This window comes from Polypterus senegalus, chromosome 5 (assembly GCF_016835505.1).
Source record: "Polypterus senegalus isolate Bchr_013 chromosome 5, ASM1683550v1, whole genome shotgun sequence".
In the NCBI taxonomy this organism is placed as follows: Eukaryota; Metazoa; Chordata; class Cladistia; order Polypteriformes; family Polypteridae; genus Polypterus; species Polypterus senegalus.
In genome coordinates, this window is record NC_053158.1 from 186584782 (window position 1) to 186611829 (window position 27048).

Genomic DNA, 27048 nt, shown 5'->3' on the forward strand with positions numbered 1-27048 from the left:
AAGGAAGGCAACATACATGTCATTTCACCACAGAACTACTGGCTAGGAAGCCAACACTCTACTATAATGCCAGATTAAAGACAAACACAATTGATTGGCGGCGGATTGCGGGTGTCCACATGGACGGGCAGATCCAGCTTGCCGAAAATCTCAACCACCACCCCCATCCAAAGTAATGTGATGCCTCTGTCTGCTGCAGTGGCTGTCTCCTCTGTCAGCCAGCCGGAAGTTTAGTGCATTGTGTCACTTTGTGAACGAGCCTCTGCTGGAGACAGGTAGGGAGCATAGCGAAGGGGAGCCGACGGAGCTGAGAACACACCAGATGATTTTTCAGGCGTTTGACGCGTGATGACTCGTTGAAAGGCTGAAAAATCGGCAGTGCATCTGTAAATGTATGGGGGGCTTTAGGCTAGGTTCACAGTTCCCTGTAAGTGGAACACGACACAATGGAAAGCGGTGCCGCACCTTACCTGTGCATTACATCCCATATAGTGACGCATACAGTCAACATGTTAGTGACATGTTAGTTTTGTGGTAACATTATGCACTGCATGCATTGGGCTTTATTCTTACAGCAGAGAAGTAGTTCATTATGACTGTTTGTGAATTGGGACATTTCAACTTACTTTTTTAATTCCCATTTAAATTTAGTAGGAGTCGGAGTCGGTTAACTTTTTGCCGACTCTGACTCCAGGTACCCAAAATTGTCTCCGACTCCGACTCCACAGTCCTGATCCCCAGTTCAATGCAAGGGTGAAGTGAATGGCTTCCTGTCATAATCACTAATCAAGTTTTTTTGTGTTTCTAGGCTTCACCTAAACAGTTGCTGGACACTTTTGCATGACTTACCTGTGAGGGATGCAGATAAGGCTCAGGGGAGGCCAGATTAGTTTGAACAGAAAGACTCTTCTCTAGGAGGACCTGCGGGAAACCTAGCTTCTCAAAGTTGCTTCTTTTCCAGTGGCGACCTTCTTGCTGTGCTAAAGCTTCGTCCTCACTAAAAGCGCGCACAACTGGACCAGGAAGAGGTGGGGGTAGTGCTCCATCACTTTCATACCCATCTTTTGCCTGCTGCTGCAGTGTTTGGCAGGGCAGTGATGCCTGCTGCTGTTGTCCTGCATCCCAACTACTACGCTGTCGCATCTGGTGCACCTGCTGAGCCTCCCAAGCTAGCCTGGCCTGTGCAAGAAAGGGCTCAGCGTACCCAGACCTGGGAGATTCAGCCACAGACATGCCTTGATGTTGTCTTCCAATGGTACCTCCACCTGATTCAGAGTCCGCCATGCTCTCACCACAGTGTGCCAGCATCTCCTGCGGTAAAGAAGGCTTACGGGTTTTCCTCTTGCGACTTCCTGGTGAATAGCCACCGGTAGACATGAAAGAGTCCTGCTGGTTTGTCCAAGACATGGAATCATCATAAAGAATTTGTCGCAGCTCACAGGGATCACTTGAGTTGTAATCAGTGGTCCTTGGGTCCCGGATTAGTGACTGGCTATGCTGCAGTGTATATGAGCCGCCAAAGCCTCCTCCGCCCACACAAATAGTGTTGGCTGGTTGATAGCGATGTAACCTGTCAGCAGTTTTAAAGCGTGGGCTGGAGCCAGACTGCTCAACGTAGACAAGTTGCTTGACATATTCTTTGCCCGCTGGACTGTACTCAAGACTAACAGACTTCTCTGGACATTTCTGCTTAGTGAGTACAAGCTGCTGATAGGGGGAATGGGAGCTACCTTGCTTGGGCGAGTGGAAGAGCGGTAGCTGTGGTTTGCGGCCTGGCGATTTCTGCTGGGGGGAGCAAGCCTTCCCATAGTGAGAAGCTGAAGATTCACAGTGCATGTCTGTGGGAGGTTCTTCATAAATTGGTGCCTGGTACTCTGAAGGGGGCTCCTCATACAAGGGTGGCTCATACGCATAGCGGGGCGAAGGGGGCTGAGAGTCCCCCGAAGGTCGTCGATGTTGAAATGGGTCCCCACGCCCCATTAAAGGGGAACCCCCAATGTCTGCTCGTTTCAAAAAGGGAGACTGGCGCCGTTCAGGGTAAAAGACGGAAGAGTTGTCAGGTTCAGGGGGCGTGGGTTGGTTTCCAGAGGATCGTCGAGATCGTGTTCCACCGGTGCTGCTGGATCCCTCGCAAGTGGAGAAGCCATTTCCTTGGTGTGCCAGAAAACTTGGCTCTCTGTCCGTCACTTTGATTAACATCCTCTCCTTGGTTCCAGTGTTCCATCGAAACGGAGAAGTCCTAATAAAAAAATATATATATATATATAAATATAAGAAGAGGACCAACCAGTCATTTGCTCTTATCTACAAAGCTTCTACTGCCTGCTCCTACCATATATACAACAGAACTGTGACTTAAGTGAAAGACACATTTCTAGGCATTGATATAATGGAACGGGGCGGCACGGTGGCGCAGTGGTAGCGCTGCTGCCTCGCAGTTAGGAGACCCGGGTTCGCTTCCCGGGTCCTCCCTGCGTGGAGTTTGCATGTTCTCCCGTGTCTGCGTGGGTTTCCTCCGGGCGCTCCGGTTTCCTCCCACAATCCAAAGACATGCAGGTTAGGTGGATTGGCGATTCTAAATTGGCCCTAGTGTGTGCTTGGTGTGTGGGTGTGTTTGTGTGTGTCCTGTGGTGGGTTGGCACCCTGCCCAGGATTGGTTCCTGCCTTGTGCCCTGTGTTGGCTGGGATTGGCTCCAGCAGACCCCCGTGACCCTATTTGGATTCAGTGGGTTAGACGATGGATGGATGATATAATGGAAGATCACATATAGTGAGACATATCTCAGTTTTGTGTGGCATCATACACCTGGGCAGTGTTCTTCTAGTTTTAATATTTTTTTTAGTTTTTAATTTTATATTTTTTGATAGTTTTAGTTTTTCACCATTTTCTAATTTTAGTTTTTAGTTAGTTTTTTGTTATTTTTATGTAGTCATTATTCAGCTTTAGTTTTTTTTTTACCATTTTATACTTTCACTTTTCCAATTTCTTCTTTTTTTTGTTTGCTTGTATTTAGTTTACGTTTTTTCAGCAATTAACTTTTACTTTTTGTCACATCAAATATGTCCACACAGACACAGTTTTTACATGTGTAAAACACAGTTTTCTTTAGATTTGTCAAATTGTATACCATGTGTGTTGTGCTTAGCGATTTAATCCATACAACTTTACTGTCAGTGAACACTTCATTTCCTCCTGGTAATGTAACAGTTCAAGACTTCCAGTATAATCAGATAATTTAAGAGTCAAGTAACAAGCATGCTCTGATGGCATTTGTTATTTTAACTTGCGACAAATTTAAGCAAATGGTTATTTCATTTTAAACACACTTTCTCTTTTATTTCTGAGATTCCCTTTGCGAGCAGTAAGACCACCACCTACATTTAGTCTCCCTAATATATAAAAAAATCCTGGGAAGAGATGAGACTTTTTTCAAGAGATTTTTTAAAGTCACGGCATCCTCCCAGCCATATTCAATCACGCACACGGTACTCTCACCTCTCATTCATGTGAATGCTTTTGACGGACACAGTTCCTGCTCTCTCAGCTCTTATAAATTTTAACATTTTCCTTACTTTAAGTTTCCAATTAAAGAAGACGTATTATGTCCAAATGTTATTGAAGAATTTCATCACAAAGGGTTATCAACAGAAAAAATTAGTACACGGGCAATCCTAGAACAGAGAAACTATGAAGTCAAACGAATTAACGCCAAAAATGTTAATCGGTTACATGGCAAATGGGTTAAATGCGTATCAATAGTCTATGCTGAAACAGTTGGTGGTTATTGTGCAGAAGATGAAAACATCAACTTACAATATTCCAAAGAATATATACAACCGTTAACACCATACGGCCTTCCACCATTGTTGAAAGAAGGATGTATCCAAGAGAGGTAATGTAGTACATCTTCCGCGAATAACATTAGACAACAAAGGAGATCTTGATATGCCATTCGTATTAAAATGTTAACAGTTTCCTGTTAGAATAGCTATTGCAAAGACAGTTAACAAATCTCAGAGCCAAAATTTCAAAAAAGTTGTTTTATTTAATAGAGAGAAAGAAATGAAATTCAATCATGGCCAGTTATATGTTGTGTTGTCACGATGAAAGTCCAAACACAGAATCAAAATTTAATGCAATATTGACAAAAATTGAATTCAAGAAATTGTTTTTACTTAAGTTTTACAGTAAAAGTGTATATTTAAAAAGAATCTGCATGTTAATTTCAAAGCCAAACAGAACGAAATCATATTACGCAATGCATAACTGTAACGCAACATGAAACATAATTTACTTTCAAATTATAACGTTTTACTCTTTTTAATATGGTTAATTACTCGCTGTAATGTAAAATAGTTCTATTATGCATATGTAACAATTCCCACGAAAATAAAAATCTGTTTAAATTGTACAACTACATCCCCATATGCGAGTGGCAGAACCGCAAAGAGGCTAGCGCTTAGCGCAGGGCCGGGGGTTGGCGAGCGAAGTGAGTAGGGGGCAATGCCCCCTAGTTTTATTTTATATTTATTTTTGTTATCTTCTGTGCTGGCTATATATCATCTATGCATTTCGAAACTTAGAGAATTTTTTTAGGAATTTTGACTTTGCTTATTTTTTGAACTACTGGTGAAGTCACTACTCAAACTTATGTTAATAACAATAACAGCAAAAACAGAAAAGAAAGTTTTTCCAGTGTATACTTGGAATTTCTACAGGCAGACAATTTACATTAAATACAGAAAATCTCAGATCATTCACTTAATAAGACGCATGCAAATCCGGGACTCTCCCTATAAGTCTAAACTGGGAGGGTGTAATTTAACAACACATGTAGAAATAAACAGATTTTGACAATTGAGAGTGCTAAATGACACACTTCGAATCTTCTGCTATAAAACAATATTTGAAGTTAAACACATTCAGTCCACATAAACATGGGGAGAAAATCCAAACTTCATACCGATAGGTTAGCAATCAGAGCTCATGATGCTGTGTAATAATAACAATGATAATATTAATACAGTACATTTCATTTATACTGTATAGCAATGCTCAAAGTGCTTCACAAACTGTCAAAGGAATACAATTGAAACCAAAGCAAAGTTGACATTAATAACACAGGATACAACTTTAATAAACATTTGAAAGCCAGTGTTGTGAATTAGATTAAGAAAAGCAGGAAAACATTAAGAAAGCCGTGAACAAATGACACCATTTTTGTACAATTATATTTAGGGATACAAGTGTAGATGTTACAGTCACCCACAATGATAAGGAGCAATGAATAGGATAAGAGCGGATTTCATTATCAGTTTTACAGCTAGGGACAGGACGGCATTGACCATTTAATGGCTATTCGTTTGCTGTTCAGTCAGTGGTGTAGCTAGCTTGCTGAAGGCCCCTGTTCAGCGCCCTGAGGTGGGCCCATCCTGACTAGCATAACTGTTAATAATTTATTTGTAACTAGATCCTAGGGGCCGGCTGGGCAGTGGCATCCGCAACCGTGTCAGATCACATGTGCCAGTGGTAGTCGAAGGGAGAAGGACTTGCGTGGTCCCCACTGACACCAAGGGATGGTGATGGCGCTGGTGACAAACAAACCACCTCTCTAAATGGAATTTGAAATACCTTTTTTAACCGCTTTATTACAGCTGCTGTAAGTTAGCAAAAATCAAATAAATGGTGGAAATGAAATGTGGGAGGTGTGGGTTGTAGTAGTAATACATAAGTATATGTAAAATGTGGACCAGCTTACTTTTCTAAGACAAATTTGTGAAGGAAGATGATTAAAATGTAATGTAATCTAGGAAGTAGAAACTGTTCTGTGGTGTAAAATGAAGCAATTTCAATTTGTAACAAATTAAAACAACAACACCGGCTGACAGGATACTACTACACAATCGACCTGTTTTACACAAGTTCTGAGAAAATGGACATCATAAAGTGGTCACGCTCACAAATCCTCACAGTGGTGACACAAATTCTATCTATCTAATTTATTTATATTTTGATATCTGATTTTAATTCCCATAGTGAACTTGCTTTAATCAGACTATTTATTGTATTATTTATTTGTTTAAAGAAGAACTTGCACTGCCCTTTGTTTTGGAAATTGGTATTTGGAGCATAAAATGCACAAAGAATTCATGCACCATCACCTGTTGTTATGTGTCCTCATTACACTAGTCTACCCTTGGTTTCAGGAATATTGATCACCCAAGTTCAAGAAGATGCCAAGCTGCGGGTAACTCGGGCATCACAAGGACTGACTGGCGTTGAAGTGTGAGCAGAACAGGAGAAAAAAGAGGGAAAGGAGCAGACAGAAAGACGTAGGAAAGTTGTTTAGTGGAGATTGGAGATTGGCAATTGGGGTGGCAGTCGCAACGAGCAGACAGACCGTGACATACTGTGAAAAGGTTTTCATTTTACGTGATTATTTTGTTCCTTTTGTTTTCCATGCAAAAAAATGACTCTTCCAGAATTGGGTCTAATAAACACATTATTTTATTATTAATATGAATTTTGCCTCTCTGTTTCAGTTTAGGGTGGAGGCTTTGGCACAACTAATGTAAAGAATCCCGATTCTTCTTCACAAAGTTTTTTTTTTTGTTCTCCATTAGTTGAGCTGTAAATTACAAAAGGCAATTACTTGTGTAAAAAAAAATTAGATAAGGGGTAAATGAAACTAAATGAAAAGCCAACATCCTAGATGCTATTACTGTGAAAGTGAGTGTCAGCGCACTGCTATTGCTCATCTAAATTATTATTGCAGATAATTATTACGAGCACTGTAACATTTTAATAATACATTTCAGCCTCACCAAATGCACAGTAATGTGGGGTTGACCTTGAAATATGAATACTGGAAATCTCTATGAATGCAATTACGAGGACTCGTAAAGACATCTCGGTAATAAATAGTTTTTGTTTACTCTAATGCACAAGTCGCTAAACCCCACAAGGAATATAAAAATAATAATTCTTGTACAGTATTGTAAAAAGATTTTGCTTATTAAAATTTATAAAAGCTTAAAATCTTTTCCATATCAGTAATTTTGCAAAGGCCCAGCTTTGGATAGAATGAAGCCATAAAAGATGTTTCACGTGATATTCAATTCAATTCTATTCAGTTTTTATTCTTGCATAGAGTTCTTCGCTGAGTAAGTGCAGGCTCAGAGCACTGTATCATGTTTACAGCTACAATGCAAATTACATCTATCACATACATACAAATACAAATTAGGTTAACCATGAACTGAAACAAAGCAAATTCAATTTGTTAAACATAATCATCCCAAATAATGTAAGTCCATTATTATTGTAAGTGTAACATGGCTAGTTGTCAACAGAAGACTTTAATATACGCATTGATGTGAAATCTGATGCTTTTAGCAAATGTTTTACTTAACTGTTAAACACAGTCGGGTTTTCCAGATTGTCAATGGCCTGACTCATTGTCATAACCACACATTAGATCTAATTACATGCAAAGCTGAGATTTTTTCAAAATTTAAAAATTACTCCACTAAATGGAGTTATACCTGATTACTACTTAATTCAACTTTATTTGTTTTTCCCTTACGAATACAATCACAAATTACTAAGGACAGTGCAACATCTGGATTGTATCTCTGCATCAAGATATTTTTAGAAACTCAAACATCATTGTGAAATGCGATGTAGATCAGCTAATTATAATGTGACTTTAAAAGAGGCTTTGGATTCAGTACTTCCCCTTAAAAAAAAAAACTGATTAAGTACACTCAGAAACTCATCTTGGATTAATGAGAGTACTCACGCTTTTAAACTAGAATGATGAAAATTGGAGCATAGATGGAGAACAGTGCTGATCGGCGTAATTGTCCAAAGAGTTTTTTACAGTGAATTTGTGAAGCCAGTGTTATGTCCCAGAGCTGTAGTGGTCAGTGATGGATGAGGACGTCACTACCCAATCTGCACTACCTGTCTGATTTGTGTTGCGCATGTGCAAAAATTCCACACATGCATTCAATAAGCACACTTCACCTTACACTTTATGGCTTTGGTTGATCTGCTTCACACATGCATGGATAATTTGCAGCAATCTGTACTCCAGCCACATGTTTAAAAAAATGCACAGTAAAATCCTCGATTATCCGTATCTCGATTAACCATCAGGGTAAAAAAAAAAAATAAAAACATTGCACACGCCAGCATCTACCCAGTATTATTACTGCTGCATGATACACTGGAAGCTATGAACATTGGGACAACTCTCAATTCTGCTAGCGCGTAGTGTTCTTCCTCAGCACCACGCGTCATGTTGCATTTTGAAATCACAGTATTGGTTAATACCTTTACCTTTAATAGCATTTTATAGCTTTTTTCTTTTGCTATAATTAAATTACTATACATTGTTATGGCAGATTAACCTATGTGTGTGGTGTTGGAATTGTCACAAAAAATTTAAATTATTAAACAGTTATGAAACGGAAAAAGCGCTTCAAGTACTGCTTCAGTTTACAGAGTAGGAAGAACAACAGTGAACAATACAAAGCATGATGCTGACAAAATTGAAAAATGTGTTGAAAATGGAAACCACTGATGGTAATGTTATTCTGTATTAATGTTAATGTATTGTAATTTTCTTTTTAAATTCTGTTATATTATGTTTTGTTAATATATTGTGATGTACAAGCAGCTTGTGATGCACTGTGCAGGAGCAGAAAGGGCAGAATGCTGTGTAAGTGAGAGGACAGGCTGAAGGGTTTCTGTTCTCTGAGGGGAGGACATAACTCTTTGGAAATGAATGATAGGGAGGTGCGGTGGAAGGAAGTTTGAGTAGGGAGTCAGGAGACAATAAGCAGGAGTGTTTGCGGTATAGAAAAAGACAGAACGTGAGTGGCAGGAGATAAATTGATTGGTAGGGAAAGTTTTTTTTTTTTATTGTTTTGAAGATGTGCTCTGTACCCCAGATAACGAAGTAGAAGACAGGGCACCGTTTGTTATGAAACGAAGACTCCAAGTAAAACGTAGAAAACTCCAGTACCACTGAGTTGTATTTGCTTATTACACTGGTCATTACAATATTATATAAATTAATCAGTTTTTTTTAATACTATATTATATTCTGCTAATATAGCTTTTTGTAAATAAATACGACTATTCACTAAAGTAATCTTCTGTATAATTTTTAACGTAACTGTTCTGTTATCTGTCTTTTCTCTTTTTATCTGTCATGGCCTTGGTCCAGACCCCGGATGTATAATCAAGGTTTTACTGTACTTGAGGAGTACATTAGCTGACTATAATGAGACAACTGTGAAAATAATTTGTTGTTCTGTAAAGATTCATCATACATTGTGTCTTTATTGTTGGAGTAAGCATTTTATGGTCCTTGCTATGTAGTGCAGATTCGGGTAGTGACAGGGACAGCCCCTTGAGTATGTAACACTGATCCCATAGATTACAGACTCTGTGGGTGTTAATTAGTCATAGTGATAGAATAGCTGGAGATGTAGAGAGAGATAAACGACTCAGAGTATAATTTTGTTGCAGGGAGGCTTAGTGATGTAGTTGTTAGCACTGTAGGCCTACAGCTCAGGTCACTTTTTGGCCACAATAATCAGTCCAACATAGTTGGCACATGCTTCCCTAGCCCTCTGGGACATTTAAAAGACCATCAAACCATTATAATCTACAGATGAACAGGTGGCCTCACTTCCTGGGGAACTACCCCTAAAATACATGGAACATAGCATAACACACTTTAACACATGAAAACTAAATAATCCACACTGATGACATAAAAAGAGAATAATATAGACATAAATAAGATATATCAAGCACAACATTTATTACTCATAATAATTCCCTGACTCTTCATGCGTCTCTTAACAGTGTCCATGTGGGTGTTCTCTCAATCGTTTGGTTGAACGGACTTTCTAAAGAAACCCAACATAAGTGTATGAATGTGTTCTGTGAGCAGCTAACATCCTGTCCAGCGCTGGTCCCTCCCTTGTGCCTGACACGGCCAGGAAAGAATGCAATATTATCTTAGAATAAGAAGGTTTGAGAATGACTTAATGAATGAAAGAACTGACAGATATCTACCTGAAAATGTAGAAGAAAACATCTTTGGTTTTAGCTAAGCTACTATACTCAATGTTTGACAGCAGGATGTGTTTTAATATTCCTCAGCTATAGCCAACACACCAAAGAGTCTGCAAATCAATTCTGCACACTTCAGAGAATTCTATTTATTTCAAAGAGCTAAACTGCACTTTTTAAGCAGCCGCAAATTTATCAGAAGGAATTTTTCTTGAAGATGTCCTTCCAAATCCCAGCTGCCCTACATAATGAGAGTTCTGCTGTGGAATGTTTCTTTACCAGATCGAATATCCATTTTGTCTTACAATTACATGTATGAAGACTTTATGGATTTCCAGGTTTCTTAACTGAAATCTTTCTGTACGTGACGCTAAACAGGGTAGGAATATACAAAGGCCTATACCTTGCTGATTTCGTCAACCCAGGCAATTTTTTGTATTTCACCCAGAATCTACTCACTGGCTTGTGGTAATATTCATTTTTATTGTTGGTTTTGAAGTATTTTTTGTGCTTTCATTAATTTTATGTTAATATGTTTATTTTTACTTATTGTTTAGTTTTTATGTTTTTAAGTGTATTGCCTTTCCTTGTGTTCTGAGGGCGGAACCCTAAGAGGTGGGGCCATTTGACATCACTCCTGCTGGGTACAGCCTCAGCCTTCATATTAAGGTGAGGCAGATGGTCTCAGCAGAGGTTCATTGACATTTGGAGAACACATTCGTAGTGAGTGTTGATTTCCTGGTTTCTACATTTATTGGGCTTCTGTCTCTGATTTTCGATTCTTGGAATTCATTTTGGGGCTTGTTTACTCTGGATTGCTTTTTTAAGCAAACCCTTTTTTTCCTCTTTTTTGCCATTGTTGTCCTTTTTGTTTATTCAAATAAATCTCATTATAAATGAAGATTATTGTATTGGACGTGTCCCTCAACCTAGAGGTTTGTTGGTTCCTCTCCCTTGTGGGGTATTTTTAAAACATTTAAAAGTATATTTTCAATTTGTAAAAGCTAGTTTCCTATTTTTGACCTGTGCAAACTAAAGCCCACCTCTGTTGAGATTTATGGTCATGATGCCTGGGGTGAGGCCTATCTTAGGCAGACTAGTTAAGATCCTGGACTTATTTCTGGGTCCTTTTGGGGCCTTACTCCCTTTGTTCCATTTTGGTGACACCTGCTCACAATACAGTCCAATAACACAGACTGAAATAGTCTCAAACGAGATTTTATAGAGGCTGAACCTAAGAGCATTCACCTTTGTGAAGCTAGTTAGTCTACAAGCTGAACATTTGCAAGTCCACTGTACTAAATAAATGGACAAGAACGTTGAACTTGCACAGATAAAGACTGTATTTGACTTAACATTTTCCACATAAACAGACGTCAAGGTATTACTGGATACTGAAAAGATAAAGTCAGAAAGTTGACTGGGTACCGGCTGCTGGAGAACCTCATTAGGAAATACAGGCTGTGACAGGCAAGGCATGTGGCTTACAGTACATGCGTGAAAAATCTCCGCTCAAGAAGACCACACTTCACAATATTTTAGTTGGCCAGAAAAGGAAAATGACGTTGTTACATTTGTGTGCTTAGAGGACATATTCAAGGCTCTAAACTTGTAAGTAATACCACCCTAAGCAGAAAGGTAGCGCTGTCACTAATGTCTTCTCAGTTTTCATCTGCAGTTCAGGCTCTCACCAGCCAGATGTCAAGTGACTTAGCTTCTGCTTCCTCCACGAAGCCCGACCCTTTCTGGGTTAGCAATATAAAATCCTCAATGTCACCAAAGGTCTGTTTTTCATTTTAGGACCATTGCTAGATGTGTATGGATTAATCCCTTGTCCTAATTTTCTTTTGTCTGGCTGTATGTCAAAACCTTTGCATCCTTGTGTGTTATTTATTTTTCCTTGTTTCCAACTCATCGAAATTAAACAGGGTTACCAACTGGTACCCCAATCCTTTTTACATTTACTATTTATTTTTGATTGCAATGATCTAAGACCAAGATGACAGACTGCCCAAAGAAGAACTGTGAGAAGACAGACATCTCCTTCTTCTAGTGGCCTGTGCGAGTCTAGCACACATTTCTACCATTAAAACAGTAGCAGGACACTTTACAGTTAAAATGCTGCAGTATACTCATTCACTTTCTGAATGCACTTAATCACAGATAAATACACTTTAATTATTTAACTTCATAATATATACATGTGGTGAGGACTGAACCATCTTAAGCCTGTTTTATTTAGCCACACTGAACTCTTTAGGGTAAACTTGTCTAATTAATAAAATAACAGACCACAACATTCTCAATCTGGCTTAATTAAAGTAAGGGTTACCTGGGGAGTGCAGCAACAGCCCTGGACAAGGCACCAGTTCATCGCACACGCATGCACGCACAAGGTCAAGGAAAACCCACATGGAGAAGAGGAAAATGTGCAAATGCCGCCCAGACAACGTGTAGGCCCGGGACTACGATCAAGAACACCAGACCTCTGAGGTGGCAGTGCTACCCATTGTGCCACTGTGCCAGTTTTCAAAATAATATCAATACAAAATAAAAGCAGTAAACCCACTGTCAGACTGAGGATGATATCAGCTAATGAATATAGAACGAACAATGGCTCCAAGGGACTGTCGAACACTGCCTGGCGATAGATGATTACATACAGATGGATGAATGTGATTATGGTGGGACAGCTGTCAGTCATACTGGGACACAGAGCTGTGGGGCCTGTGGGAATAACTCAATGGAAAACAAATAGATTGCTGTAAGTATTTCTTTAGATCATCACAAATTCTGGAGGTTGAGACAGCATTCTGCAGACCAGTGGGTACCAGGCTCAGACAACTGCCATATAAAGAGAAAATGGCTGTAGTTTACCATCATCATCAGTTTTGAGGATTTATGGTAGAACATTCCCTAAAGAATGATTAGGGTATCCCGAGTACTGCTGAGTATGGAGTCTGTCACATTTTCAAAAGTATTCAGGTGAATGTGGGCATCAAAAGGGCAAAAATCAATGCAAGGCCCGAGAGGATTAGACAAGAGAAAATCACAATTGAGGAGAATGTTACTACAACTTGAGTAGATAGAAGAGGTCACTGTAGTGCAGTAGCTGGCTCAGGATTTAAACGTCTTCACTAGACATTACAAGAATGCCCTAGGAGGCTGAAGGAATGATAGCAAGACCTGTTCATGAACATTTAAATAAAAAGTCAGGGATCAGAGGAACAAAGCATGCAGGGCCTGTCAGGAGACAGTGTGGAGCGATCCTACAAATGACATGCTGTTAAATTGTCCAGCTATTTTAGTGCTTCCAAACTTCTTCCATGGTGACCCCGCCCCAGGATCATTTGTATTTGCTGTGGACTCACACCATGAAGCATCTCATTTCACAGATTTGCACTGTGATGAACCGCTGGTCAGTTGCAAATTCACAAAGTCTTGCTCAGAAGTGATACCCTTACAGTGTGAGCTAATAGGAGAACTCTTAGTCTCGGCCATTCATAGACCGTTTCTGACCACTGTGAGTGGAGTGCTTTACTGGGGACGTCACATGAGCTCTCTCTCTGTCTCTGATGGCCACCAACACTGCTACTACACTCCACCTGTTCACAGTGCAAATCCCACCCTTGTCACTAAGTGTAGTGCTGTGTAGTCAGACGAGGCAGCATCTCAGTTCGAAGATTTGCACTGTAGTATACTGCCAGTGGTCAGTTGCGACTTTGCAACTTCTGGATCAGAAGCAGCCCTTACAGCATGAGCTAATGGGAGGACTTCTTTAGTCAGTCATGAAGAGAACATTTCTGATCACTGTGAGCGGAGTACACTCTTATTGAGATCAACTGAGCTTTCCTTCTCTCTGTCAGCCCCCACCACTGCCACTACACCCCACCTGTCCACAGTACAAATCCCACCCTTATCACCAAGTGTATTACTGTGGACTCACACCACGAAGCATCACAGATCACAGATTTGCACTGTGATGAACTGCTGGTGGTCAGTCGCAAATCCACAAAGTCTGGCTCTGAAGTGATATCCTTACAGTGTGAGCTAATAGGAGAACTCTTAGTCTCGGCTGTGTATAGATTGCTTCTGACCACTGTGAGTGAAGTGCTTTACTGGGGACGTCACATGAGCTTGCTCTCTATCTCTCTCTCCCTGTTTTGGCCACCAACACCGCTACTATACTCAACTTGTCCACAGTACAAATCCCACCCTTGTTACCAAGTGCACTGGTGTGTAGTCAGACCAGGCAGCACCTCAGTTCACTGTAGATGAAGCTTTGCACTGTAGTATACAGTCAGCCGTGAAGACAGCATGTCTGAACAGTGTGAGCGGAGTCACTCTTATTGAGATCAACTGAGCTCTCTCTCTGTCAGCCCCCACCACCACCACTACACTCCACCAGTCCATAGTACAAATCCCTCCCTTGTCGCCAAGTGTATTTCTGTGGACTCACACTGAATCATCTCTTTTCGAAGATTTGCACCGTTGGTGAGCTGTCGATGGTCAGTGACAAATCCATAATATCTGCAGAGACAGTTTCTAAACTCTAAGAGGAGCGCTTTCTGGGACACCTCAGATGAGCTCTCTCTCTCTCTCTGTCAGCCGCCATCTTTTCTGCACCATTATATCCACCAAATTTGATACCTAGATTATAGAAGGGGAGTTGAGAGAAAAGCATCCATGTTTACAGTTATAAACGTACTGTATGTTTTATTGAAAGATTTTCTACAGTTAGTGACCCCCATATGACTGATGGATTTACAGTATATGAATTTATTTGATGTCAAGTCAAACAACAGACAAGTGAACTTGCATTTCTGCATCAAGCATTTGTAAAGTTTCTGTGCCTTGATATTTTTATACAGTACTACTGGAAATTTCTGATTGTCCTTTTACTATTACAGTGGCTTTAAAGTGACTATAATTGTCAGCAATGCTTTTTAGTGGTCTGAGCAAACACACAATCTGCATCTTTGGTGTCTGGTGGCTTGACACACAATGCCTAAAACAAAGGGGTAATGAAAAATAAATAAGAAGCCCATCTGTATTACATTTTTGCTGTAACCAGCATATCGTGGTATGAAGTATCAAGTCAGGATGTGTTCTGTACACCTAATCCATTTTACACAGGCTACGGTGGATTTCATTTAATGTGTTTCTGAGCAATCATGAGCAATTTCGTCTGTGGTTTTTCTTTTCTTTTTTTTTATGTACAAACTGTTCCTCTGTACTGTTTACAGAAACAGAGAAAGAGTAAGAAACAGGGCAGGTAATTAATCAAAGTTTTAAGCAGAAAAACATAAAAAACTGAAAGGTCAATTCATTCTGATAACAATGCCTAAATAGACTACGTATGTATGTACATAACACTCAGCGACTAAGTTAACTGGTATGAAAGTTTGAGCATTTCACACTTTTTATTTACTTTAAGCAAGAGTCAGTTATTATATTTGTGTGTATTATATAATTTTGTAACAATGAGTCATATTCAAAAAGTACAGGGGTGTCCAACTCTGGTCCTGGTGGGCCGCAGGTTTTCATTCTGACCCTTTTCCTAATCAGCGAGCAGTTTTCACTGCTAATTAACTCCTTTTCCCTTCATTTTAATAGCCCTGTTTTTAAGGATTCAGTCCTCTGAATTGATTTGTTTCTTTGTTAAATGGCAGCATAACAGAAATGAGATGTGAAACGAGCCGACAGATGACCAGCTAAACTGGGACTTCAAACTCCTGCCAATTTCACTCCAACCAGTTTCTTAATGAGAAGCCAATTCTTGCTGTTAATTGAATATCATGACTTGTTGCTGATCTCTTCCCGCCACAGCAGAGGTTGATCTTTTGTTTTTTCTTAAGACCACCGTCAAGATGTTTTGGTGACCTGAGCAGACCAACATGACCAAGACCTTCACCTTTCTTTATTTTCAGGTTAGATGGTCATGTGGCGGCTCGTTTTGTGTCTCATTATTGTTTGGCTGCTCATTAAGGAAAAAGAAACAACTAAGGGGTCTGAGTCACGTCAATTAACACAAAGGTAAAACAAGTTAATCAGCGGTAAAAATGGCTCGCTAATTAAGAAGATGGTTAGAATTAAAACCTGCAGCCACTGCAGCCCACCAGGATCAGAGTTGGACACCCCTGTGTTGGTAGACTTCACTAAATTCATGTTTTAATAGCACATTACAATGGAGTTAAAAACGGAGCACAAAGAGGCTTGTGGTGTCATTTCACAGACAGGAGGCTGCAATTCAAGTGATGTGAAAATGTCATCGACTAATGACTGTTAGCAGTGGAGGGCTATGACGAAATTGAAGTTATTCAATTTACATTTTTGAAAGCTTTCCTAAAAATAATTAGCAATTGAAAAATATTTGTTAATACAAAATGATAGATAGATAGATAGATAGATAGATAGATAGATAGATAGATAGATAGATAGATACTTTATTAATCCCAAGGGGAAATTCACAAAATCCAGCAGCAGTATACTGATACAAAGAAACAATATTAAATTAAATAGTAATAAAAATTAAAATAAAATTAATGTTAGCATTTACTCCCCGGGGTGGAATTGAAGAGTCGCATAGTGTGGGGGAGGAACGATCTCCTCAGTCTGTCAGTGGAGCAGGATGGTGACAAAAGTCTGTTACTGAAGCTGCTCCTCTGTCTGGAGATGACACTGCTAAGTGGATGCAGTGGATTCTTCATGATTGACAGGAGTTTGCTTAGTGCCCGTCGCTCTGCCACAGATGTTAAACTGTCCAACTTTAATCCTACAATAGAGCCTGCCTTCTTAACAAGTTTGTCCAGGCGTGAGGCGTCCTTATTCTTTATGCTGCCACCCCAGCACACCACCGCGTAGAAGAGGGCACTCGCCACAACCGTCTGGTAGAACATCTGCAGCATCTTATTGCAGATGTTGAAGGATGCCAACCTTCTCAGAAAGTATAGTCTGCTCTGACCTTTCTTACACAGAGCATCAATACTAGCTTAAAATCAGCATCAATATTAACCTATGAAAGGATAAAAGGAACTGAAATAGATTCCCCATCTAGCTATTAATATTAGTTAAACACAGTAATTTGTTAAAATGATGTAAATACAGTATGTAAGAACTTGAGAAGGAACTGATTAATGGTATCACCAGAATACAAATGATTTAAGATGGGCAAGAGGAACAGGGGCTTGTGTGTGTATATCTGGGACTGAACGGTTCCCAATCTTTTGACGCCGCTGTCCATTTTCAGACCTGTCCTATGCTTGTATCAGTTAGGGCAGCTGCATGTTTCGAATTAGTTCAAACCCATTTTAGCTGCAGGTTGATAATGTCAGCTCTTTATAATAATAATCTGAAGATGATATTGTTCAATCATTTCAGTCTTACATAAGCTTACATAATTGTTTTCCCTTCCCAAGTATATTCAGAGAAGTGACTTTTTTTGTCCTTTGTTAGTTAATTGTCATAAAGCAGCAGGAGAAGGCAATGCTGTGTGAGCTACTTGTGAGTGGGCATGCGCTCTGCCTGGCATTTGACTCACTTGCATTGGCCATCCCAAGTTTAAGCAACTGCCCTCAAAGTACAATTGAAATAGTAAACTAATTCTTAGTTGAAGTCGCACAGAATGTTGGACAAGTTAGCAAATTCGCCAAAGCTTTTCAATGAGAAATTTTGTAGTAGTAAGATGTTGTACCGTGTTAGCAATTATGAATGTAGCGAGAAGTCAAGCAAAATGACACTTTTTATTGGCTAACTAAAAAGATTACAATATGCAAGCTTTTGATGCAAGTTAATGAGAAATTTTGAAATTTTAAACATTTGGACACCGCAATCTGTTTGAGATCTCTGAATGAAAATGGAACTATCTTGACAAATTTCTTTGAAGAATATGTATGCCACATCTCATTAGAATTGGCCCACAGGGGATTGAGTTGACAGACAGGCAGACAGAGAGAGACAAAGTATTCCTTTAAATAACAGGTTTAATTAACAACAAGAATCAGGTCCAATTAAGAAGCTGGTTGGAGTGACAATTATTTGGAGTTTGAGATCCCGACTTAGCTGGTCATCTGTTGGCTCACTTCACATTTCATTATTGTATGGCTGCCATTTAAGGAAAAAGAAGTAAATCAGGGGATTGAGTCTAAAAAAAAAACCATGAAAATTAAAATGAGTCAAAAAAGTCATTTAATAGGACGAAATGTTCACTGCTGAAGAAAGTGGCATGAAGGAAAATCTACAGCCAATGTGGCCCTCTAGGACTGAAATTAGACACTCCTGGTTCAGAGGCTGCAGTTTCATCTGCATTTTTTAAGCAACAGTACAGGAGTCAATAAGTAAAAATGTTAATAATAAGAGATAAAAAAAAATTACATATGATAAATAAATACCCAAGTCATTAAGACTGATTGAAATAATGGCTTTCATCCTCCCCAGATATGCATCCTATCAGCATGGTGTCATCTGCATACTTGATAACAGAGCAATAGTCATTGTTCGGTCTCAGTTCTCTTGTGTACAGTGTAAATGGTAACAGTGATAAAATATATTGTTGTGTAAGTTCTGTTTTTGAGTGAATGATTTTTGATTTTTTTTTTCTTTTACTGTTGACTGTCTGTGAATGACTTAAAGGTCAGGGGAAAAAAAATGTTTAAAAGACGTAAGTGTGTGTTTAAAGCTGATGTCATGGTATTCCTCTTTTATACTCTTCCTATAATAATAACAATAATAATACATTTCATTTATATGGCACCTTTCTCATGCTCAAGCAGGGGGTCTTCAGAAGGCTCATACAGTATCTAAGAGTTCAAGTGAGCCCCAGAGACATAGTGTCCCGCACCTCAGAATTGATTCTCAAGAGCGTTGACCTCTTCCAAGAGAAGATACTGCAGCATCAAAGCCAAATCTGTGAGGCTGCAGGAGAGTTTTTATCCCCAAGCTGTTAGACTCCTTAACACCAGACTGCCCCCTGGGACCTTCCACACGGCCTCAACCACCACTAAAAACAGAACTTTTATACATGAAAACCACTATCCAGCTAAGAACTGAAAATCTCATACTGACCTCTAAGGATTTATGAAACATTCTGACCTGTCATTGTTTACACACATCTTAAACAACTATTATCATACACTGATAATTTCTGTATTCTGTATTATCTATTATTTATTATTTATTTACTTATTATATTACATATCTTAAACATCAATATTGCTGCTACTTGTTTGTCCTATCTTTGCACAATGTCTTGTCTTGTTTGTGTTTTAATTATAAATTTTAAAATTTTTATTCTATTTTTAATTTACTATTTGCACATCATGTTGTTACACTGTGGACCCTGAGTTTTGCAATTTCGTCTATCTGTATACTTGTATATGGTTGAGATGACAATAAAGTTCACTTTGACTTAAATACGGCCCTCCTTTCTGTGCACACAAGTGTTTATTTTCTCTTGTGTTTGTGCTTCCTGTCACACGATTTTGACAACACTCATCAGTTTTTAAATTACTGGAGTGCCTACAACCCTGTAGGGTGAAGTGGTGGCTCCGAGGCTAGGGATTTGCACTAGCAATCAGAAGGTTGCTGCTTCAAATCCCGTAAAACGTCAAAAGTGACTGTATTTCATTGGGCCCTTGAGCAAGGCCCTTAATCTGCAATTGCTCCGTCCTGGGTATGACATTAATCTGCATCCAACCCTGCATGTAGGCCCTTTCACCTTGCACTCCAGCCACCATACAAAACCTTCCACTGTTCCATTCCACCTGAACTAGTGTGGTGCTGAGGTGTCACCCGTTGCTTGGCTGCACTTCGGTCTTAATCTGGGATCCTGAGTTGGTTTGTCATGTGGTGGGTGAGGAAATGCGCTGTACGTCAGCACGTGATCCTAACCTCTCTCACTCTACATCTCAGACCAGCCACCTAGACTTTCATTGCTGAAAAGGATTTAAGTAATCTGGACAGCAGCATCAAAGATGCATTCAACACAGACATTTAAATATCAGTTAAGCTTTGCCATTCTAAGCTGCTCTAAATGTATTGCTCTCCCATAAAATGTAGCTATCAGGGATCTGTCTCCCGCATTCAAAAGCCACAGCCCCAGGAATGCAATTTCCCAACCATAAAACTGCGATTACAGAGGGTCACAGGTTTACGATTATGAGCCCAAATCATTGCTGGTGTGTGATAATAGGAGCCTGTGTTTAGTGAGATGAGAAAACAAAAATACAGAAGCACTGACTTGAAGCTGAAAAATCTGGAAGGCATACAGCATGGAACCTGTTTTAATCTCTAAATAAATAACTGTGCTTGGCGAGCTATCTTTAATGATTCTCAAAGTCATTCTAAGAGGAGCTTTTTGCCAACGGAGTCTGCTGCCATATGCTGCTTCCTTGATCAAGGTCAGACACTTCCCTTGCTCAAAGTCACAAACTTTGCCTGTAGAACAACAGCCAGGCAAGTCAGCACACCCATGTCAAGCACTCCAGGGCTTAGTCACCTGAAGATCTGAAGCAAATTTCTTCTTTGTCATGAAAGGAGACTGGAAATTTTCAATTTGCTCCTGAAATGCTGGTGTCCCATCAAGGGCTGTCTCCTGTCTTAAGCCCAGTACCGCTTTGGTTGGCCATGGCCTTTAGCATGACTGAACTTGGTTTAGTGAGTTTAATAGTGTGTCACACATGTGCGAATGGGAGGCAGCTAAAGCGCCTGAATGATAGTAATTCTATGCCAGACCAGGGGGCGGCGAGGTGCACTGACTTTTTTTCTCAATCCCTTGCAGACCATCCATGGAAAATCCCGCACGGCCCCGAGGCCTCTGATGACATCACTACCGGTTCCAAGCCCAATGATGTCACTTCTGGTTCAGGCCCCAATGACGTCAGTTCCTGTCTCAGAAAATAAAGCCTCAACCTGCTTCAGTTCTGTTTAGGACTCAGATCTATAAACAATTCATTAGAATTACCAATTTGCAGCCAAGGAATAATATAGTTAATATTCAAAAGTGAATAATGCATTGTCAGTGTTGTTCACAATTTTGATAATAGTGGCAGGTGTAAGGCTGAAAGAATCGGCAGCTATGTTTGTGAAAATATGAATTACAAAATATGCATTCGAAGTTAACGGTATGCCATACAGCTTTAACACTAGATACCCTAAAGCCTATGAAAAAACTTGTAATCCCGGGCCACCTTAAATTTCTTTGCACCTCTCCTCATTAGCGTCTTTTGTTTTGTAAATGTGTCGATCAGCACAAGCAGCAAGCAGCAAGCAGCCTGCTATCCCAAGCTGAAGTCAGTCGCAAACTTTTCCCAGCTCACATCGTATCTTTGATTGCCGGTACAACAAATAGTTCTGAGCAGGCATCAAGCACAGCACCCTCTGTGGTCATCGCTGCTCTTGTGAAAAGAATGGAGATAAATGCCATCGACTCAGAGAGGGAGAGGCAAGTTTGTTGTACCACGTGAACGTCACTGACAGAATAAAACTGAATAATAAAAAAAAGCGCTAACTTTTACAAGTGGCCAAAATTTATACCAGGTGTTACAGACTCAAATCAAATGTATATTTTTATTATATTATAGTAATAATATTAGCAGCTCACTACTGAAAACACAGAGAACCCGGACTCAAACCCAGAACCTCTGGGTTATAAGGCAGCAGTTCTTACCTCCTGCACCATTCAAGAATACATATCAGCTTTCTGTCGATTGACATTTGCCCCGACAAATTCTTAACTTGTATTCCTTGAAAACAGTACAAATGATTGTGGATTTTAAAACACATTCCTCATGCCCTACACCCCTAATTATAAATGATGTCGCCATCAACAGGGTCGAACCATTTACATTTCTAGGCAAAACCATCACTTACAATATGACTGGGATGAAAACATAACTTGGTCTTATCAAAAGAGCACAGCAGCGGGTGTTTCTTCTCCGTCAGCTTAAAAAAATGAACCTGTCCCAATCTGTGCAGGTACAGTTTTATAGAGGTGCTACTGTACGTATCCTGACTTTCACCATAATAGTCTGTTACGGCAATGTTTCTGCTTAGTTGAAATATAAACTGCAGTGTTTTATTCAGACAGCAGAAAAGACTGTAGAACTGAAGCTGGACACCATTGAGGTCAGGAAATGCACTGGAAACATAAAGGCAACACTCACCCAACTCAACTCTTTCAGTTGTTGCCATTGAAGAAATGTTACGGATCACTAACGGCAAGAACTACTAGAAATGTAAATAGTTTCTTTGTTACTGCTTTCATGATGATTAGACACAGTCTTTGATTTGTCTCTGACTTTTCTTGATTTCTAAACCATCCAATCTAAATCATGTCTACTTTGTTTTTGCTTTACAAAGACTGGACAGGAATGAAATTCTACTTCACTACATTGCTTACTTGTGTTTTTTGCAATATTTTACTACCGTATAAAATATGTTAATATATTGTGTATAATGTATATTGTGATATTTGATGGGATTTACCATATTATGTGTATGGCGGTAAAGCCAAGAGAAATTCCTAGCAGCAATGTTGCCTAACAATAAAGTAAAGTTAAATGCATTTTCAATCCATACCCAACAACTCAGTTAGTGGAAGAAATCATGAAGAATCGTGGTGGCAGTCAGATACACCGCTGAAGGGTGGCCAGTGCTGACACCTGTGCAGGTTTAAAAAGTGAGAACAGTGGCAGTGGTGGAGTGTGTAAAGTAAAGCTGTCATCTCTAAGGCCAGGAGGACTGGCAGATAATCTGGAATCTGTTGAATCATAACAGAAGGATTTGGACACATACAGGTCCAGGAAGATTTGTGGCAGATGAAATTTAATGTCAGTAAATGTAAAGTATTAGAAGTTACAATTAGAAGTAGAAATGTTAGGTTAAAATACATAATGGGAGGTCAGAAAATTTAAAGTACACCTTATGGAAAGGATTTTAGAAGTCTTAGTGGTCAACACTATCAACATCCCGACAGTGTTCAGAAGCCACTAAAAATGCTAACAGAATGTCAGGTTATATAGTACCCTGATGTGTACAGCGCGACTTCTAGGAGGATATGCTGAAGCTTTATAACACGCTGGCGAGGTCTCATCTGGAGTCCTGTGTGCAGTTTTGGTCTCCAGGCTAAAAAATAACATAGCAGTGCTGGAAAAAGCCCAGAGAGGAGGGACTGGGCTGAATCCTGGGCTACAGGGGAGGAGTTATGAGGAAAGATTAAAAGTGCTGAGCCTTTTCAGTTTAAGCAAAAGAAAATGAAGACAACAACTTCTACTCAACTCCTGCTCCACTCCTGCTTGCTGCAATCACTCCATGACCTGCAGCGTCTTCATCTTGCAGTGTCTCTTCAGCTTAACCAAAAGGAGATTAAGAGAAGACATGATTGAAGAGTTTGAGATTATGAAGGGTATTAGTACTTTGGTGTTGATTCTGAATGGTTATTGGTGGGCTCTTGGGTATGCAAGAGTTGATAACCAATGAGTGCCCAGTTGGAAGTACAATGCAATGGAATTGCAAAGAAAGACAGAAAATGCAAGTTTTGGACTGTGAAAATATTTGTTTTATCACAGTGGAAAATTAAAAAGATGGACATACAGCCACCAGTGGCGTTGAGCTGTACATCAATTGGCTATAAAAATGCATCAATCTTGTGATCTTTTGGAATTTTAAAACTGGGATGACATGTTGTGGAGCAGTCATCACCTGCAATTCCTAGTCACATAATCTTTCATTCAGAAGGTGTTGAGATCCAACAACTATGGGTCTATTCTTGATCCGTTCAATGCATGAGTGGCATTCTCTCTGAATTTGCTCAAGTTTTTTTTCTGCATACTTAAATGGTGTAGAATATGTTGTTTGGTGAAATTGAATTGACCTGTTATATGTGTCATATTGATCTAAAATAGACTCAAAAGAGGACTGAACAGCAGGGATACATTTTGTCAATTGAGATGTTTTGTTGTTAAACAGAAAGTGGTCTGATATCTAAAAATCACAAACACCAACATTTTACATAGTAGACATGAGGAAAAAAACTCATAACCATTCTAAACATGTGATTATTTTGTTTTTGTAGTCCTAACTTCAGACATGAGTTTGTAGGTGCCGCCATCTTTTATAGTGGCAATGCTGTAACAACACGAGTTGTGTTGCTATCGGCCCAAATTCATTGTAGTTGTCAATATAGTGACAGTTGTGAATATAACACAACACATCTGTGATGCCTTTCAAGAACACACCAAACAATGAAGATACAAAAATAATGATAGAAATTAAACAGCAATAACTGTTCCAAAAATGAAGCAAAATGAATCAGGACATTCTCTTATCAAATATTGGCAAAGAATAACTAATGAAACAGCAGTAATAATGCAAAAGTACAAGCTAAACTACACAAATTAAGACATTCTTTAATGGTATCCTGACAGAATGTGGCCTTGTGTCCCATCCAAGGTTGGTGCTTGCCTTGAGTCAGATGCTGCCAAGATGAGCTGCAGCTCCCAGCAACCCTGAAACTGGGTCCAGTCAATGGATGGACATTCCTATTATTCTACTAGCAGTAACAGTGCACTGCACAATAACGTGCAGTCAATACACTTGATTTAAGCATTCCTAGTTTTCATTCTCTTTCTCTGTATGTGTAACATTCATTTGCTCAGAGAGTGATGCACTTCCTGCTTCCTTTGCAGCTCTTCTTTTCTCCATCCTAGTGGCCCGCCTCTTCTCTTCTTTCTTCAACATCTTTTCACATTAAAACTGATTAAGTCAGTGTTTGTGTTGCAATTACTTAATACGTTTTCTTTAATTTCTCACTCAAGCTGGCACTTAAGTCTTCAATCTGCCTCAAGAATGATTTAAGATATGAAGTGTTAGGGGAAGTGATGGCAAAGGTGGTAGGGATGAGAACAGCGCCCATACACAAGTGCCGCACAGCAAACCCTGCTGACCGTGGCTGAGAGCTCATTCTACAATAAAATAAAATTAAAATTAAAAAAGGAATAACTTTGGAGGTCAATCATCACCCCGAAAGTGGATAGTAGAAGTCACATAGTATACGTGTACCAAATTTCAGGTCAATAGGTGAAACGGTTTGTGAGCTACAGGTGATTTAAAATCCTGGACAGACAAACGAACAGCCACAGTAGCGTATTATATATAAAGATTTTAATAATATGGACGATGTGCGGACAAAGCTATACAAGTTGTAACGTTCCAATGAAGGGCCTCTCAGTTGGTTTTTAGCTTGAAAAAAAGATAAATTAAGAAGTCTGAAAAGCACTGCGTAAGTGGACGACTGAGTATGATTTATTATTTAATATAAAACTTCTAACACTAAAAAAGCTTTTGTGGGTTTCAGTATTTTGAGAACAGACTTGTATGGTTCGCTGTATCCTCTGCCTTGCTACCAAACTCTCAAGTCTCTGGTGAAGATCATTACTTCTTTACTCCAAATCATTCATCACAAGGTGGCAATGGCTACCTAAACACTACACTGTCTCTACTGGGAAATGCTTTGTGAGAGCAGTCGTTTTGATTTGGGTCACAATGTCTGTTGGAGCTCCGAAAGAGCAACTGTGTTCACAGCCTATTATTTGTTAATGATGAAATGTCTGGCTGCTCTCTCAGCATTGACGGCACATTTTCAGAAATGAGGTCAGCCAGCAGGAGGAAGTAGAAGTAGCAGTAATAAATAGATGTTATTTTTAGATTACAAAACTCTACCAAAGAGGACACCTTCATACATCCTTTAAACACCAATAATCTGGCAAGAGCACAGATACTACAGATTTATAAAAGGAGCACTTTTGGCCAAGTACCAACAATCAAGCCCTTGAAACATTCTCTGTGATACGGGCGCAGCTCGATCGCTCCTTAAGAGGCCATTTCTTTCTCAATGCTGCTCTCCGACTGTGGCTTACCCAGGTAAGAAAGCCATGCCATGAGATTGGAGAGCAGACTGATGCTCATTTGCTCTCATCAGACTGACTGCACGAGCCAAGACAGGGGCACAGAACTCAAAGAGAAGGAGACAAGAGAGAAGACACGACCAGCAAGTAAGTTATTAAAAATAACAAAAGGGCTTATTACGGGGGGAAGAGGTCAAAGGCACAAGAAAGTAATCAAGCAGGAAAGACAGTCAAAAATTAAAATGCGAAAGAACGCAAGAGATTTCAAAAACATTGTAATCCACAAAATGCTGGCATGAGCAGAAGCACAATGCTAGAACAAAGGTCTGAAGCATGGATCCCCCTTTTTATTTTACTCCCTTTCATCCACATGACAGCAATCCAAATAACACAGCTAAGCAGCCATTCATGATGTGTGAAGGTAGAGGAAAACTTCATGTAGAATGAGAATCTGGAGACAAAGTCCTAGGCCCAACTATAAACTGACAGTAAATTTTCCAATCCAAGCTAATACATGCTAAAACCCTTCACATCTCCACTCTTTTTTCATCCCCTCTGTCGGACGTCATTTTCTTGTCTGTTGCCTACAGTATACAGAATGCATTTCTTCATTAATGCATTAATTACTTGGCATAACTACAGAAAATAGTATAAAAGGCAGTGAGGAGTACAGAATCAGCAGTACGGTGAGGTGCTTTAAGCTTCTCATTACTTACAAACCTGAACGCACATTAAGATATCAAGATGCTGTCCTGCTTATGATTCCAAGGATTAATAAAATAACAGTGGGAGGTTGAGCTTTTAGTCACAGGGCTTCGAAGTTCTGGAATGGTCTACCTGCCACTAGAAGAGTTGCCCCATTAGTCTCAGCTTTTAAATCCCGGCTGAAGACTCTCACAACTTCAGTTTAGTATACCCTGACTAGAGCTGCTGATTAGCTGTACATACTGCATTCTCTGTTGTTAGTCATTAGTACTAAAATGTAAATAATACAGTATTTATGAACCATTACTAACACTTGCCAATTCTGTTTCTTTTCTCATTATTCTCATG

At 39.6% G+C, this 27048-nt stretch overlaps 1 protein-coding gene across 1 annotated transcript in view; it reads right to left on the minus strand.

Moving 5' to 3' along the window:
• Nucleotides 1-27048, minus strand: part of arhgap39 (Rho GTPase activating protein 39) — a 439818-nt gene that overhangs the window by 114085 nt on the left and 298685 nt on the right. Inside the window, exon 3 of the mRNA XM_039753767.1 lies at nt 850-2239. Within this exon, the coding sequence (XP_039609701.1) occupies nt 850-2239 (1390 nt within the window). The remainder of the gene's footprint in view (nt 1-849; nt 2240-27048) is intronic.